The 15682-nt window shown below is 49.2% G+C and overlaps 2 protein-coding genes across 2 annotated transcripts in view; one reads left to right on the plus strand and one right to left on the minus strand.

The window, feature by feature from the left end:
• The first annotated feature begins 2295 nt into the window (after positions 1-2295).
• Positions 2296-4119, plus strand: LOC126636972 (5-beta-cholestane-3-alpha,7-alpha-diol 12-alpha-hydroxylase). Its single transcript, XM_050309773.1, has one exon. The coding sequence runs from the start codon at positions 2347-2349 to the stop codon at positions 3994-3996; it is 1650 nt and encodes a 549-aa protein (XP_050165730.1). The 5' UTR covers positions 2296-2346; the 3' UTR covers positions 3997-4119.
• A 2008-nt stretch (positions 4120-6127) lies between these two features.
• The window catches only part of OBSCN (obscurin, cytoskeletal calmodulin and titin-interacting RhoGEF), a 179652-nt gene continuing 170097 nt past the window's right edge, over positions 6128-15682 (minus strand). Inside the window, 8 exon segments of the mRNA XM_050336656.1 lie at positions 6128-7557; positions 7689-7838; positions 8817-8892; positions 9085-9308; positions 9913-10152; positions 11451-11574; positions 12831-13001; positions 15141-15263. Of these exon segments, the coding sequence (XP_050192613.1) occupies positions 7380-7557; positions 7689-7838; positions 8817-8892; positions 9085-9308; positions 9913-10152; positions 11451-11574; positions 12831-13001; positions 15141-15263 (1286 nt within the window). The 3' untranslated portion in view covers positions 6128-7379.

Below are 15682 nucleotides of genomic sequence, written 5' to 3' on the forward strand. Positions count from 1 at the left end.
GGAAAGACTATGAGACAGCAGTGCCCTGGTTGCCAGGAGGGCCAATCCTGTCCTGGGGGATCAGGGAGGGGATTGTTCTGCTCTGCTCTGCCCTGGGTTGACCTCAGCTCAATATTGGTGCAGTTTAGGGACACCACAATCTAAGGAAGATAAGAAGCCATTGGAGAGTGTCCAAAGGAGGGACACAAAGATGGTGCAGGGCCTTGATTTGAAGCCGTGTGAGGGCACTGAGGGCACTTGGTGTGTTCAGCTGGAGAAGAGGGGACTGAGGGGAGACCTCCCTGCAGTTCCAACTGCCTGGGCAGAGGCAGAGGAGGGGCAGGACTGAGCTCTGCTCTGGGGGGACCAGGGACAGCCCCCAGGGAATGGCTGGAGCTGTGTCAGGGCAGGCTCAGGGTGGATCTCAGGGAAAGGTTCTTCCCCCAGAGGGTGGTTGGCACTGAACAGGCTCCCCAGGGCAGTGGGCACAGCCCCAAGGCTGCCAGAGCTGCAGGAGGGTTTGGATGATCCTCTGGGGCACAGGGGGTGACTCTTGGGGATGGACCTGTGCAGGGCTAAGGGTTGGACTCAATGCCTGTGGCTTCCTTGCAGCTCAGCACAGTCTGTGATTCTGTGAAACATGCAGATGTTCTCTTCTGTAGAGTCCAGAGGGTCTGATGGAGAAGAGCAATCCCATTATCCCTCCAGTTCATGGTGTGGGCTATGGAATAGCTTTTACACAGTCATCCATCAGTCCAGAAACCCAGGAGTAGGTTTGCCACGCTCATGCATCAGGCCAGAAACCCAGCAGGGTTTGCTTCTCCTGGCTCTTACCATCTGCCAAGTAGGTGGCAAGAGCCACACAGTTCAATTGGGATCATCCCTTTGTCCATCAGGAGAGATAAAAGGAGGGATTGGGCACTTTCAAGCTGAGTTGTCTGCCCAGTGACAGTTTCCTCTGTTAGGATGTGCCACACTGGGCTCTGCTGAGCAGGAAACTGGGTCTCCCCAGGAGACACATCCTTGGTTAGAGGTCAGTTCAATCACTGACTGATTTGAGACCACTTTGTTCAGAACAAAGTTAACAGTAACCAGTAACAGCCAGTGAGAAAGAGAAAACAAGTGGGCTCAGCAGAACAGTGACAGAGGCATTTGACTGCCACAGAGAGGCTTGGACAAGATAAAAAGGATCAGTGGGTGCTGTAACATAAATATTGGCTTTGCAACACCACAGAGTGAGATCATGGCCTGAACAGAAGAGCACAGGGAGCTGTTGGCCAATCCTTACTACCCAGAGTAGCTTTGAAGCTCAAGGTTATGAGGTTGCTGACTTTTATTTAAATATATTGTTCACCCCAAATGCTCCTGAACCTTAAGTGGTCCATTTCCAGCCTGGAAATCTATTAAGCATGGGACATGCCTAGAACTGTACAAAAACAAAAAAAAGAGAATTATTTAAAAGGATAACACTCATCACCTTAATTTTATTGCTACACAGGGTTACAGGACTGAGAAGGGCTTTGAGTTGGTCTGGAAAGATGGATTTGTTTTCACTGCTGTTATTTTTCTTCCCGGCATTGCTACAGCGTGTTTCCAAAATGGTAAGGCTGGGAGCTCTCCTTAGAAAAACAAAGCCAGAATATGTATTTAGCTGATGCTGGGATGTGGCCTTCACTCCACAGGTCAGGTCACTGGAGGGGACGTGGAAAGGGACAGCAGCTGGGAAGCAAGAAAGATGAAGATTGGGATCCCAGAGAGAGGAGAACTCTTGGGACTGCTGGAAACTTATGAGGGGATTCTCGGGGGAAGGGCAAAGGTGAGGGAAATAGCGAGGGGATAATGTCACTCCCTGTCCAATGCGAGGTCCAGGCATCAGCGACTGGGACAGAGGTTGTGGTGACTGTGTGTGCAGATCAGGGTGGCAGCACTGGGAAAAAACTTCTAGGGCACTGTGCCTTGGAGAACATTGAAATGTTGGAGACCTTTCCTTCTCTTGGCTTTGGAGACCAAACTGGCTCAGCTGTAACCCCCTTCCTGAGCCCATTTCCAGTAGCATTTCCAACATCCACCCTTTGTTTCCTTTTTTCAGCCTGCAGCGCTTGTCCATAGCCTGGCCTTGAAGGCAGAAATTATGGAGTGGAATCCTCTGAACCTTTTTTTTTTTTTTTCCCTAAAACTGGGCTCCATGCCCCTAGAAAAGGGAATTTGCTTTAAGTGCTGCAGAGCCCAGGCCAAACCCCACCCCCCTTCCACAGCATGGGTACTCCAACGGGATTACAACATCCCTTCCACCTCCGAAATCCCTGCCCACAGAGGGAGAAGTTCACACCGGAGCGCTCCGCAGGGGCAGGCAAACACCTGCTGCCAATGGGGACAGAGGTTGTCATCTCTGCCTCTGCGTATCAGCTGCTGCATGGGAATAGAAAGCACATTCCTGCCCCAACCTGTCCCAGGTCCCAGCTCCCGGACGGGCACAGAGCTCTCATGGGGCTGTGGGTGTTTGTCCTCTGTGCCTTGGTGGCGTCGCTGCTCGGTGGCCTCTATGTCCTGGGGGTGTTCCGGAGACGGAGACCAGATGAGCCGCCCCTGGACAAGGGCAGCATTCCCTGGCTGGGCTACCTGCTGGATTTCAGGAAGGACAGTTCCAGGTTTGTAAAAAGGATGCAGAGGAAACATGGGGATGTTTTCACGGTGCTGCTCGGTGGCCGTTACTTCACCTTCGTGATGGACCCCTTCTGCTTTGGCAGCATCGTGAAGGAATCGCGCTCTAAACTGGACTTTAGGGCTGCTGCAACTCAGCTGGTCCTGCAGGCTTTTGGCTATGAGCCCATCGAATCCAACCACAACATAGTCCGTGAATCGAGCATGAAGCACCTGATGGGAGAGGGGCTGAGTGTCCTGACTCAAACCACCATGGAGAACTTCCAGAAGCTGATGCTTTTCAACCTGAGCCCAGGAGAGGAGAAGCGAGCGTGGCGGGAGGAGAACCTCTTCCACTACTGCTACAACATCGTCTTCAGAGCCGGGTACCTGGCTCTGTACGGCTCTGAGCCACACCAGGGGCCAGGAGGCAAGGAGAGGGCCGAGGAGCAAGATCGTGCCCACTCCAACCAGCTGTTCCACGAGTTTCAGAAGTACGACCGCCTCTTCCCTCGCCTGGCCTTCTCTGTGTTGCCTCCCAAGGACAAAAAAGAAGCTGAACGGCTGAAGAGGCTCTTCTGGAGCGTGCTGTCCGTGAAAAACGCCAGGCAGAAGGACAATATCAGTGGGTGGATCAGTGACCAAGACCAACTCCTGGCAGAAAATGGTGTGCCCGAGTACATGCGGGATCGTTTCATGTTCATGCTCCTCTGGGCGTCCCAAGGCAACACGGGCCCCACTGCCTTCTGGCTCCTCCTGTACCTGCTGAAGCATCCAGAAGCTCTGGAGGCGGTGAGAGGTGAGGTAGATAAAGTCTTGAGGGAGAATGGGCAGGAAGTGAAGGCAGGGAGCCGACCAGTTACCATCACTAGGGACATGTTGAGCCAGGCTCCTCTTCTGGACAGCGCTCTGGAGGAGACCCTGAGGCTGGTGGCAGCCCCGCTGCTGATCAGAGCTGTCCTGGAGGACATCAGCCTCAAGACAGGCAGTGGGGCAGAGTACACCCTCCGCAAGGGGGACAGGCTGGCTCTGTTCCCGCACCTCGCCGTGCAGATGAACCCGGACATTCACGACGAGCCCCACAAATTCAAGTATGACCGTTTCGTGAACCCAGACGGCACCAAGAGGGATTTCTACAAAAATGGGAAGAAGCTGAAATATGTCAGCATGCCCTGGGGGGCAGGAGTATCCACCTGTCCCGGGCGGTTCTTCGCCAGCGCCGAAATGAAACTCTTCGTGTTCTTGATGCTGAGCCACTATGACCTGGAGCTGGTGAATGAGGAAGAGGAGATCCCAGGGATAGACATCAGCCGCTGGGGATTCGGGACCATGCAGCCCGTTCACGATGTTCGCTTCAGATTCCGGCCGCGCTTTTGATTTCGGGAAGCCCCTGTTGTGTTGTTTGTCCCAGTGTTACCTCTGAACAAATCCCGTGGTTATCAGCTCCTGATCTGATGTTTTCTTTGCTTAACATTTATCATGGCTTGTGTTTTTACCTCCTTCTCGTGTCTCCGGTTATTGTGGTGTTGGGAAATGTGATGAAAGAGAGGCAAAATGTGTCCTGTGTGGGGTTATCCCCAGCACCCCCCCCATCCCATCAGCCTGTTGAAAACCCAGAGGAGCACAGGGGCATATTGACAGGTGGGAACCCAAATTCAGGGCTTCCAAGGAAAAAGTATTTTGGCCAGGGCTGTCCCAGCAGAGCCATCAGCCCTGTGGTCCTGACATGAGACCCATGGAGATGTGCAAGAGGATTTCTGTCAAGGGAGGGAAGAGCATTTTGGGATTGCACAGGACTTAAAGTAGGATAGTTTTGGGGAGGATTTAGGTGATTTGGGGAGGAAAGTTGAGAGGTAAGGAGATAAAAGGGACTGGTTGTATATAAAACATGCCATACACTTCCTCCCCCTGATTTGTTTTAGTGTCTTATTAAATTCCTGTCCTTAAATTCAAGACCCCGAGTCAAAGGGGCTGTGTGTCCATGGTGCCAGCACTGGTACTGGAGTGAAAACAGTTGTACAAGCAAAGACCAGGCCAGATGAGCTGGGAAATGAGTGCCTTGGGAGGGTGGGGATGAGCTGCTGTGCACCAGCACTGGCACTGTGTTATTTTGTTATCAGCTCCTCACTGACACATTTATTTACTTCTGTTTCTGAATCATCATTGGCAGGATGGCACCAGCTTGTAGTGAACCCCTGAAAGGTCAGAGGGCAGAAAACATCCTCTCCAGAGACATAAGAATTTCCTTGGAGCATTCAAATTATCATGCCTGTGGTCCCCTTTTTGTATCTGATGAGATCCCCAAGGGGAGCAGAGGTGGGATGTGCTGAGCGAGGAAATACCAACAGCTCCTTCCCATTTCATGTGTAAGAAAAGGTCAGATCATCTCATTCACCAGATCAGTGGGAGAAGAGCATTGCCAACATCACCCACAACCTGCAGTACCATTTTCATGTGCTCATGTGGGTTAGGAGTGCAGGGGGTCACCTGCCTTTCCAGCTCTGCAGCAGGCTGAGCATTCAAGACATTCCCACTCTCCCAGTTTAGACCCCAATCCTCTGCAAATACCCAAGGAGATGGTAAGGAAAAGGATGGAGTGATGGGAAGGGGCTCAAAAACCAAAGTGGGGCATGAGAAAACAGCCTCAATCCCTTATGGGCTACAGCCACAGTGACCTTATAGCCCTCAAACATCTGTTTTATCTGCTGGATCAATACAAGATAAAAATTTGCCCTCTGCAAGCTCTGCTTTGCTTTGTTCCCCTTCAATAATTAGGGTAAATTACTAGTCCTTACAGAAGGTAAATCCTGGCCTTTCCTGTACAGACAGCAGGATTGATTTTAAAGCTGACAGTAACCTTGGACTTTGGCAATTATGTATGATCAAGGACTGAAACTCAAACATTTTCACAGGTATCCAAACATCAAAGGCAGATCCTGCTTCTTTCTGCAAAGGGCAGGGAGATGTTGTAAGTGCATGCTGAGGGCAAACTCTCCCAGCCTGCCAGACTGGGCATTAGCCCAGACCTTGTGGTGTGGAAATTCAGGCAGAAACCATTGAGCAGCTGGGGCAGAACCAAGGAAAACCAAAACCACCTGTAACTGCACAGGGCTTGACTGCGACAGTTAATATTCCCATTAGCAATTCCAGCACCTTTTCACAATTTTCATGTTGGCTCTCACCTGTTTTTTTTTTTGTGTCACCCTGGGCTCATTGCTTGGCTCTGCTACCAAGAATTAAATTTGAGCTCTTCCCAAGTTCTGGTCAATTCAAGCTCCAAACCATGGCCTGGAATGCCTTAGGACAGCTGGAGAGCTCAGAGCCATCATCACATCCTGGCCAAGTGATGTCCTCACTCCAAGGCTCTGGGAAAAGGATTTTTTTTTGTGTGGATGGTTTGCATGGAGTTTGTTCCCTGCTGATACACAGTGTACATTGTAGGGACCCCAGGTCAGAGTGAGGGTGGAAAACTGGGCTTGGGAAAGGGATATAAAAATAATGACAGTCATTCAGCAGAAAAATCTGGCTTTACTTGCTTGTCAGAATGGTTTATTTAACCAAACAGTATTGAGTCTATTAAAGACTTCAGACATGCCCAAATGCATGCAGTTGTGAGAAGCCAAAAAAAAAAAAAAAAAGTCATATATGGAAGAGTGTGAAAGCTCCAAATGAGTTAATCTGCAATTAAGTTTTATGCTTGGGTGGGTTCTCCCCTGGCACTGAGCTTTCCATCCCAAAGTGCAACAGCAAGAGTGAAAAACCAGCCTGTGCCAACAAAAACCTGACTGGATTTGTAAGAGAAGTTAAGTTGGAAGGAATCCAGGAATAAATTTGAAAAGTTTACTGGGGGCAGCTCTCATTGCAGTGTCTGTCTCGTGTAACTCTCCTGTCCCCTGAGGGAGCTGAGTGTGGAGTCTGTCCCTAAGCCCCTGCTTTTCTCTCCTGTGGAGCTTAATGAAGACAATATTCCTTCAACATTCCAAGTTTTACAATCCACTGAGTCGGTGCCTGCTCTCCACAGAACAGGGAAAGTGTTCCAGTCACACTGAGCAAGGGGAGGAGTCACAACCTGCATCCTTCAGGTTTGGAATAATAGGGATTAAACACCTTGGGAAAGGCCATCCCTGGTTAAACAGCCTCAACTCTAGTAATGAAACTGCAATGCATCAGGAACTGGTTTCCTGTGTTCCTTCCCCCAAACACAGACAGATACAGCTCTGAGAAAGCCCCCACTGAATGCTGCTCGTGTGGAAAATCAAAGGAAGTCGGTGGCACCAACAGAAACATCAATCACTGCAGAGAAACTCGAAGGAGCACTGAGGTTATGAGTACAAAGCCATGACACAGCCAACACCACCCACTGCAGAGGAAAGCGGGGTTGGAAGGAGAAACAACGTGAGAATCTCGGGATTTTTTTTAAAGAATTAAAACACAAGAGCCTTTGCCATGTCTCTGGGTAGAGGTGCCTGTGCACTCCCCAGGGAAGAGCAGCCTGGCTTCAAAGTGGCAAAGGACAACACCTGCACGTTACAAGGCCGTGGTCACTGGTGCATTTGCTGCCTTCCCTGTCTGCTGGCCCAGCTCCCCAGCAAGTCACAGAATATGCAGGAACAGCCTGTGGCAGGCAGGACACGGCAGCACAAACACAGGGAGCAGTGACCCCAGCTCAGCTGATGGACACCAGCGTGGCAGGATGGTTTGGTACCAAACACTGAGTGCAGAAGGGGACAGGGAGGCAATTCCTGCCTGTCCCATCCACGTCACTGTGCAACCATGAGGCCGTACTTGGAGCACAGCAGGCCCCTCTTCTTCTCCCGTTCCGTGAGGAAATTCCTCAGTTTGGTGGTGGGGAAGGTAACCAGTGCTTGCTGCCTGCTGTCCAAACCTGTCTCCTGGAGCCACGGGCTCTGAAGGCACTCGGAGGCTGACAGCCTTCCCCTGGAAGAGGAGAGGTGAGGAGGTCACTCAGGGAGCCCTGCTGGGTGAGGAGGCTCCTTGCACATAGAAAAGAGGGGCAATAGCCAGGATCTGCCCCAGCCGAGCAGCTGGGAGAGCAGACACCACCTTACCAGGGGTTTGCACACAGGGTGCTCTGCAGGAAGGACACGGCTCCCCCGGACAGGCCCGCGTAGCACCGCGTGAGCTTCACTTTGCCCTTCCTGGTGGTTCTCAGGAACTCACAGGGCACCTCGGAGCTGACGGGGTAGTTGGCACTCAACCTGCCCCACAAGAAGAGAATTGATCAGAGTGAAGCTGCCTCCAGCTCTGGAGTCCCCAACATAAGGAGGGTGTGGAAGTGTTGGAGCGAGTCCAGAGGAGGCCACGGAGATGTTCTGAGGGCTGGGAGAGCTGGGGGGGTTCACCCGGAAGAAGAGAAGGCTCCAGGGAGACCTGAGAGCCCCTTGCAGGGCCTAAAGGGGCTCCAGAAGAGCTGGAGAGGGACTGGGGACAAGGGCCCAGAGTGACAGGACAAGGGGGGACAGCTTTAAACTACAACAAAGGAACTTTAGATATTAGGAAGAAATTCTTTACTATAAGGGTGGTGAGGCACAGGTTGCCCAGAGAAGCTGTGGCTGCCCCATCCCAGAAGTGTTTGAGATCATGTTAGATTGGGCTTGAAGCAACCTGATCTAGTGGCCCACGGCAGGGAATTTGGAACTGGATGATCTTTAAGGTCCCTTCTAACTTAAACCATTCTAGGATTCTACAACTCTTATAAGGGCATCACTCGAGATGCTCCTTCTCCCAGTGACTCCCACTCAGCAGTGAGAGGAGGGTCATGACAGTGCACAGAAACATCATATAAGAAAATAAAAATCTCACTGTTCTTCAGTGAGTTTCATGCCTTTGGCTACTTTTCTGCTTGGTGTCATTTGGATTTTTTTGGTAAAGTTGGGGCTTTTCAGACAAGAGAAAAACACCAGCAGCTGCTGTGTTGTAAAACAGCCTCCTTCCCCTACAGGGAGACACTGCTGGGACTGGGCATCCTCACATCCCCTCCATCCCTCAGCCAGCTCCAACCCCTCCATCCCACAGCCAGCTCCATCCCCTCCATCCCACAGCCTTCCATGGCATTGCCAAGCAGAGTTGGCACAACTGATGTCAGTTCTCTGGGTCCATGAACCTTCCCTGACTGGTGACTCTGAAATTGTGGTTTTCAGGCTGTTCACAGGGCAGGGAAGGACAGACTGACTTACATGATGAAGGCTGTGATTCCGACGGACCAAATATCAGTCTGTGGGAGGGCTCCTTGCTCTGTCAGCAGTTCTGGAGCTGGAAAAGCAAACTGGTGTGAGCCCAGCTCTGCTCCAACACCCTGAGAGCATCACAAAGGCAGTGGGTACTTTTGCTGCCTTGCCAAGAGTGAGGAAGCAGCAGCTCCCAGGACAGGGAGCTGGTTGAGGTAAGACACCTTTGTAGATGCTGATTGCAGTGAAACCCTGAGGACCTCAGGCCTGTACTCACCCATGGTTTCGACATAGTCGGTGCACTTGTCGTTGGTAATGAATTTGTCCTGTGCGTAGAACTGGGCGTTCCCAAAATCCACCAGTTTCAGCAGGTTGGGCTCGGTGATGATCATGTTCTCAGACCTGAGGTCCAGGTGCAGGATGTTGTGAGCGTGGAGGTACTCGGTGGCACTGAGGATCTGCCACAGGTAGTCCCGGACCTCCACCTCGGAGTACGACGTCCTGGTGGGAGAAAGGACACCTCTGTTTCTTGTTCCCTATCTCTGTGCCCAGGAATGCCTTTCTACACCCCTGGATGTTTAATCCCATGAGAGTCAAGAGGAAACAGCTCTTCATTTAGCAAATCTGTTGTGTATGGAGAGGCCAACCCATCCTGTGAGACAAATTTACAGACTCAAGAAGCTCAGGAGGTTGTAGAGCTGCGTGTCAGAGAAAGCCAAAGTGGGTTGGGCAGAAATCAAAATGCAGATCTGATGCCCACCACTGCCTCTCTTTTAACCACAGGCTTTTATCAGATCCATTTCCTGACATTCTGAGAAACAACGTGGAGGAGAAATGAGATTTTTCTGAGTAACCTCCATGTTGTGGGAGGTGGGATTTCATATCAAGGACTGTAAACTGCTTTCAGTGTCTCAACTAGGCAGCCCTGAATTGTCCCAACCTTACAGGGAACTCAAGTAATTTTTGAGTCTCTCATGAAGCTGCTTCACAAATCCCACGTGCAATGACAACAAGCTGGAACAGATGGAGAGGGATGATCCAGTTTGCCAGGAGAAAGCAAGAGGTGTTTTCCAGCCCTGAGGGGAAAAGCCTCCCATGTTATTACCGTAGTGCCAAGCAGTGGAGCAGCTCTGGTCCCACACACATCTCCTGGATCAACACCAAGTGCCGTGGGCTGACATAGGCTCCCTTCAGCTGGGCTATGTTTGTGTGGTGGAGCTTCCTCAGGACCTGGTACTCCAGGAGCACGGTCTGCTTGTCCTCTTGCCAGTAAGGGATGATTTTTGCGGCCAAAGTCTTGCCACTCACTTTCTCCCTGCACTGTCGGACGATACTGAATCGCCCCCTGGTACAAAGGAACACAAAGGGACATTAAACTCCTCTGCTGCTCCTGGAAGAGCCAGGAACTTCTGTTCTTTAAAAGCACCAGGATCCTATGCTGTGCTTTTCATCCACACCCGATGGGGACTTATTGCATCCATTGTCACAGTTTGCACTTCCTCCTGTGTCTCTAAACTCTACAGTCACTTTAAATTACAGGAGTGAGAGCTTAACTCCTTTGGAGAGACAGAAGGACAGAGTCAGTGCCCCTCTTCTGGGCAGAGAAAGTTGAATCCCAACTCCCCTGACTGAAACTGGTACCTGCAAAGGCTGATGCAGCAAGGACAGGAAGCTCTGTTAGCCCTGGGCTCACTTCAGGAGATATCAAGTGACTGCCCTGCTGCCCAGCTGGGATAGGACAAGGGCTGATGGTTTTAAACTAAGAGAGCTGATCTAGACTGGATATTAGGATGATTTTTTTTTACAATGAGTGTATAAAACATTGGCACTGGTTGCCCAGAGAGGTACCAGATGCCTCACCCCTGGAAATGTTCATGGTCAGACTGGGCTGACCTGGTTGAAAATGTCCCTGCTCATTGCAAGGGGTTTGGACCAGATGACCTTCAAAGGTCCTTTCCAACCCAGACCATTCTCTGATTCTGTGACCCTTTTGCTCTCCCAAAAAATCCACAGCTAAACCCTACCAAACCAAGGTGAAGGTCACTCAGCCAGCACTGTGTGGGTATCACTGTGGAGGGGTTTTCAGCAACCCAGTGTGACACTTGCTGAGCAGCACCTTTGTACATGTCCCTTTTCTAAACTCCAGCCACACAGAATCATAACATCATAGAAACACAGAATCCTAGCATGGTTTGGGTTGGAAGGGACCTTAAAGACCATCTAGTTCTACCCCCTGCCATGGGCAGGGACACCTTCCACTAGCCCAGGTTGCTCCAAGCCCTGTTCAACCTGGCCTTGGACACTTCCAGGGATGGGGCGGACACAGCTTCTCTGGGCAACCTGTGCCAGGGCCTGCCCACCCTCACAGTAAATAATTTAACCCTAATCTCTAATCTAACCCTGCTGTTTTACAATCTGAAGCCATTCCCCCTTGTCCTATCACTGCATGGTCTTGTAAAAAGTCCCTCTCCATGTTTCTTGTAGCTCCTTGGGGTCCTGGAAGGCCTCAGTTAGCACATCCCAAAGCCTCCTCTTTTCCAGGCTGAACAATCCCAATTCCCTCAGCCTTTCCTCCTAGGAGAGGTGCTCCATCACATGTGGGATTTCCCTCTGGATCACAGAGAGCTCAGCTGGATTCTCTACCTTTTGATCTCTGTTTGGAAGGCGTAGGTCTGGGAGGTTGGGAAAGGCTCGGATGGTGTGATTATTTCACTCTCCTCCTCAGTAGCAGGTGATGATGGGACGTCCTGCGTTGCAGCACGAAGCTCTGCAGAGAGAAAGGGACAGGGATTACATGGGAAAACAGCCCTGTGTGGAAAATGGGGCCTTTCTGAAGCTCCACTGTCTATGAACAACAGCAAAGGCGACAGCAGAGCTCTCTCCAGGTGACTGTGCAGCCTGAACCCCAGCTGTGGCACCCAGTGCTGTTGGAATGCAGCAGATTCTGCTCTTTCCACCCAGAAATCCCCTGGTGTGGCCACTCCAGGCAGTATGAGGTGGATTGTGGATTGTGTGCTATGATATATCAAACATCTGAGCCACTGGTTCACTTCTCACATTAACAAGTCACCAAATCATGGCAAGACACTGACAAAGAATTAGAAACTTCTTTTGGGTGGATATTTCAGGGCAGCAGCTGAAAGTTGTTGCTCTGGTTCTGCTGTGTGGCTGTGTCCAAGTGCTCCCTGAAATAATAAATCATCTCTTTAAAGCATCTGCTTGGACAGGCTGGACACATTGAGATACATTCATGGATCCCGGACCAAGGGAAAGCAGAGGATTCAGGGTGAGTTAAAAATATCTCTGTGAACTGATTTTCACATAGCAATCCTCTCCACTGGGAGGAAATTCCAGTTAGACCATCCTTCTGTTTCCTAGCATGCTACAAGGATATGTTTGCTGTGGGGTTACGGATTTCTTAATTTTAAAAACATGCGAGTTGTACAGTGCAGTCAAACAAGTGGAAAAAAAAATGGTAAATCGGGCTTTCTTTACTTCAGAGACAAAATACAGCTGGAAAATTCACCACAGAAGGACAATAATTCCCAGAGGAAAACACCAGAATAGAGACATTAACTACTGAATTTAGGATTTTGTCCATGGTTTTTATGGTGCAGGGTTTTTACCAGTGGCAGATCTATATCAAGAGATAAATGCCTCCAGTCACACATTTATGGTCCAAGATCCCTTTCTACATCATCTCTAATTAAAACTAAGAGTTTCTTCAACAGGTAATCTACAGTTCCCAGGTTTTTATTGTATTATTAAATTTCATATCTATTCACATACTGTTTCTATTTACATAATATTATTATCTTATTGGCTTTTCTGATATATTTATACGTATTCCCCTGTGTCCAGAACTAGAAAATAATGTAATTTTAGATACAGAAGCCTAAACCACCCTAAGCCAAGTGGAATTGGCCTTGATTCACCTGCTCTTGACTTCTGGGCCCACATCTAAAAGGGTGCAGTGGTTTTGATGCAGGAAGGTCCCGATGGTTTCTCGGGATTCGATCTTACCCGCTGGATCCTTCCCGGTGATTCTGACGCTGGCAGACGGGTCGCTGTAGGGCCCCATTCCTGCTTTGCTGGTGCAGGCAATCCTGAAGTGGTAGATGAACCCCTCGGGCAGATTTTTGGCATAGTAGCAGCAGTCAGCCAGGTCAGAAGCAAGAGTTGTCCACTCCCCATCTTGACCAAGGAAAGAGAGGAAACACACCAGGACTCAGTTACGATGACCACACTGGGTTGTGGGATTTTTTTTTTTTTGAGGTTTTGGGTTTTATTGGGGTTGTTTTTCCACCAGCTTTACTTATGTGCTGGGAATATGAAGGAAAAAGGCCCATTCCAATCCCTTAACTTTCTGTGATGCTCTGAATCTTGTAGAATGAAAGAAAAACCAACTTGTCATGGCCAACTTTTGTGCATGGTGACGCTCACTGTGTTACTCTTCTCTGAAATCAGCTGCTTTGTATCTGACGAGTCCAAGTTGTGCAATATTCTGTCAGAAAATGAGGAAACTTCCCTGTGTTCTCTCTGTTTATCTGATTCCTGCACCAATCTCTAATGCAAATATGCATCAAGAACTCCAAACAGAACCCCCAGCTGAATCACTGATTTGCTTTTCCTTTTGGCCCTCTCCTGAACCCAGCTGAGGCCATGAGGATTCCCGGACAGAACTATCCACCAACACCCTCCAAGCAAAGCCAGTGTTTGAAATGCAGGCAGTTTTCCTCAGCTTTTATGAAACTCAGATGATTTCTCAGGGAACTGAAATTGCAGGTGTGTTCTGGACTCATAATTTATGGGACTAAGGTGGGAAGGAGAAAATCACCAGCAAACATTTAATGACCTTTCATCTCACACGATGCTCTGTCTCATTTTTCGCTGCTGTGCTCAAGGCTGAACTCAATTCCTTTCAATTGCCTGAGATTAAACCCATCCTTTCATTCAAATAGACACTGGTAGAGGCCTCAAACCTTTAAATAAGCAGTAATTCACCACCCAAACCCAAAGTATTGATGACTTAGCAGGGTACTGGCTGAATCTGGGGATGTGTTTGCACAAGAAGGAGCAGACACAGCTTAGAAATCGAGAAAAGCATCTGCAGAAGCAGCTGGCAAGAGCCTGTTGTCAAGTCATGGATAAAACAAGGAATTTTGCTTCCTAATTGGAACACCTTGTGTTTCCATCCTCCCCAAAGTGTGCCCTGTTGTTGTGTCAAAAAAGGAATAACAAAAAGAAAGTGGCATTGGAGAAAAAGTGACTCACACCAGCTCCAGGGGGCTGCAAATTGATAATCCACAAAGGAGTGTCTGTATGTTTGGGGAATTGGATGAAGGAACACGGATCCAAAGGGCTGTGTTTGTGTGACTGCAGCAGGAATTGCTATCAGACATCACATTCACAGTCACAACAGCAAAGCAGTCCCAGGAGAGACGGGACAGGCTTTGGGATTTGGTTCAAAGCTTTTGTAACCAAACAGGAAAACATCCACTTTTGACAAGGGCACGTCATGACAGGACAAGGGGGAATGGCTTTAAACTGTAAGAGGAGAGATTTAGATTAGATGTCAGGAAGAAATTCTTGCCTGTGAGGGTGATGAGGCCCTGGAACAGGTTGTGCCCAGAGAAGCTGTGGCTGCCCCATCCCTGGAAGTGTCCAAGGCCAGGTTGGAGCAACCTGGGATAGTGGAAGGTGTCCCTGCCCGTGGCAGGGGGTGGAACTGGATGGTCTTTAAGGTCTTTTCCAAACCAAACCTTTTTATAATCCCATGATTCTATGATTCACTGACTTCCTTAACCCTTGGAAGAGAACATCAAAGGGGTGATGCAGTATTGCCAAACTTTGGCTATTTATTCTGGCTGTTTGCCCTGAGCTCCCTCCATAATCAATGGGAAAAGAAAGCACGGCTGTTCAGCAGAGGATGAATTCCCTTTTTGACAGGCCATCTTTCTCCACAACAGACTGTCCAGAAAGTCTGGATGCAGGATGATGTTGTTTGCTGGGCATTATTAGTGTATCATGTTTCCAAATTACTCAAGGCTGTGTATCAGGCACCAACCAGGCATTTTTTTTCTGTAGCTGCTCACTTTTTGGTCATAACTTTCATGTGACCTAGTTGGAGTCACACTTCAGCGAAGCCTTGGTATGAGAATTCATATTTTCCAGGCTGATTTATTTAGCACAACACTTAACTTTCAGATTTCATTCCTAACTCAAAACCAGGGAATTAATCAGGCTGTTTCTGAATAAAAATAAAATATCCAGCTGGTGAAGGGATCACAGAAAGCGAGATGTTCCCTGGGAGGTGTAAGGACAGCACTTTACCTTCACTCTTGCACTGGATGGTGTAATGGACAGGGGTGTTGGTCTCCACAGGTTTCCAGACCACCTGCACTCCATCCTTGTAGACTTCCACGATGTCAGGGGGTGGAGGGCTGGGAGGAACTTCTGTGGAGAGGAGGCACAAAACCCAGGGACTGTTAAGAGCAGCACTGCTGTGAATCAAAACCCTACACCCAGCATGTCTCAGTTACAGATATTATTTTTATATATATATATGTATATATTTTATATGTGTATATAAGCACACATCTAGAGAAACAGCACTTTAACCCAACCTTAATTTTAACTCAGTATTGAAGTTTTGTCTTGGAGGGCTCTGAATCCAGAAGAGTGAAGAAGAGGGAGTGAACCCTGCAATATGTGCCACGCTACCAGACAGCAAAGGCTACAGCAAAGTGCACTACAGCAAGGGAGAGATTGTCCTCTGCATCTCCCTGCAGAAATCTCACCTCAAAGGTATTTACAGGTGGCATTTTGGGGCAGAATTATTTACAACACCTATTTCTGTAGCTGCTTCTCCTCTT

The sequence above is a fragment of the Myiozetetes cayanensis genome, unplaced genomic scaffold (genome assembly GCF_022539395.1).
Source record: "Myiozetetes cayanensis isolate MyiCay16 unplaced genomic scaffold, myiCay2020 scf1, whole genome shotgun sequence".
Taxonomy (NCBI): domain Eukaryota; kingdom Metazoa; phylum Chordata; class Aves; order Passeriformes; family Tyrannidae; genus Myiozetetes; species Myiozetetes cayanensis.

Coding starts and splice junctions, on each gene's coding strand:
- LOC126636972 (XM_050309773.1), top strand. CDS start 2,347: ATGGGGACAGAGGTTGTCATCTCTGCCTCTGCGTATCAGCTGCTGCAT.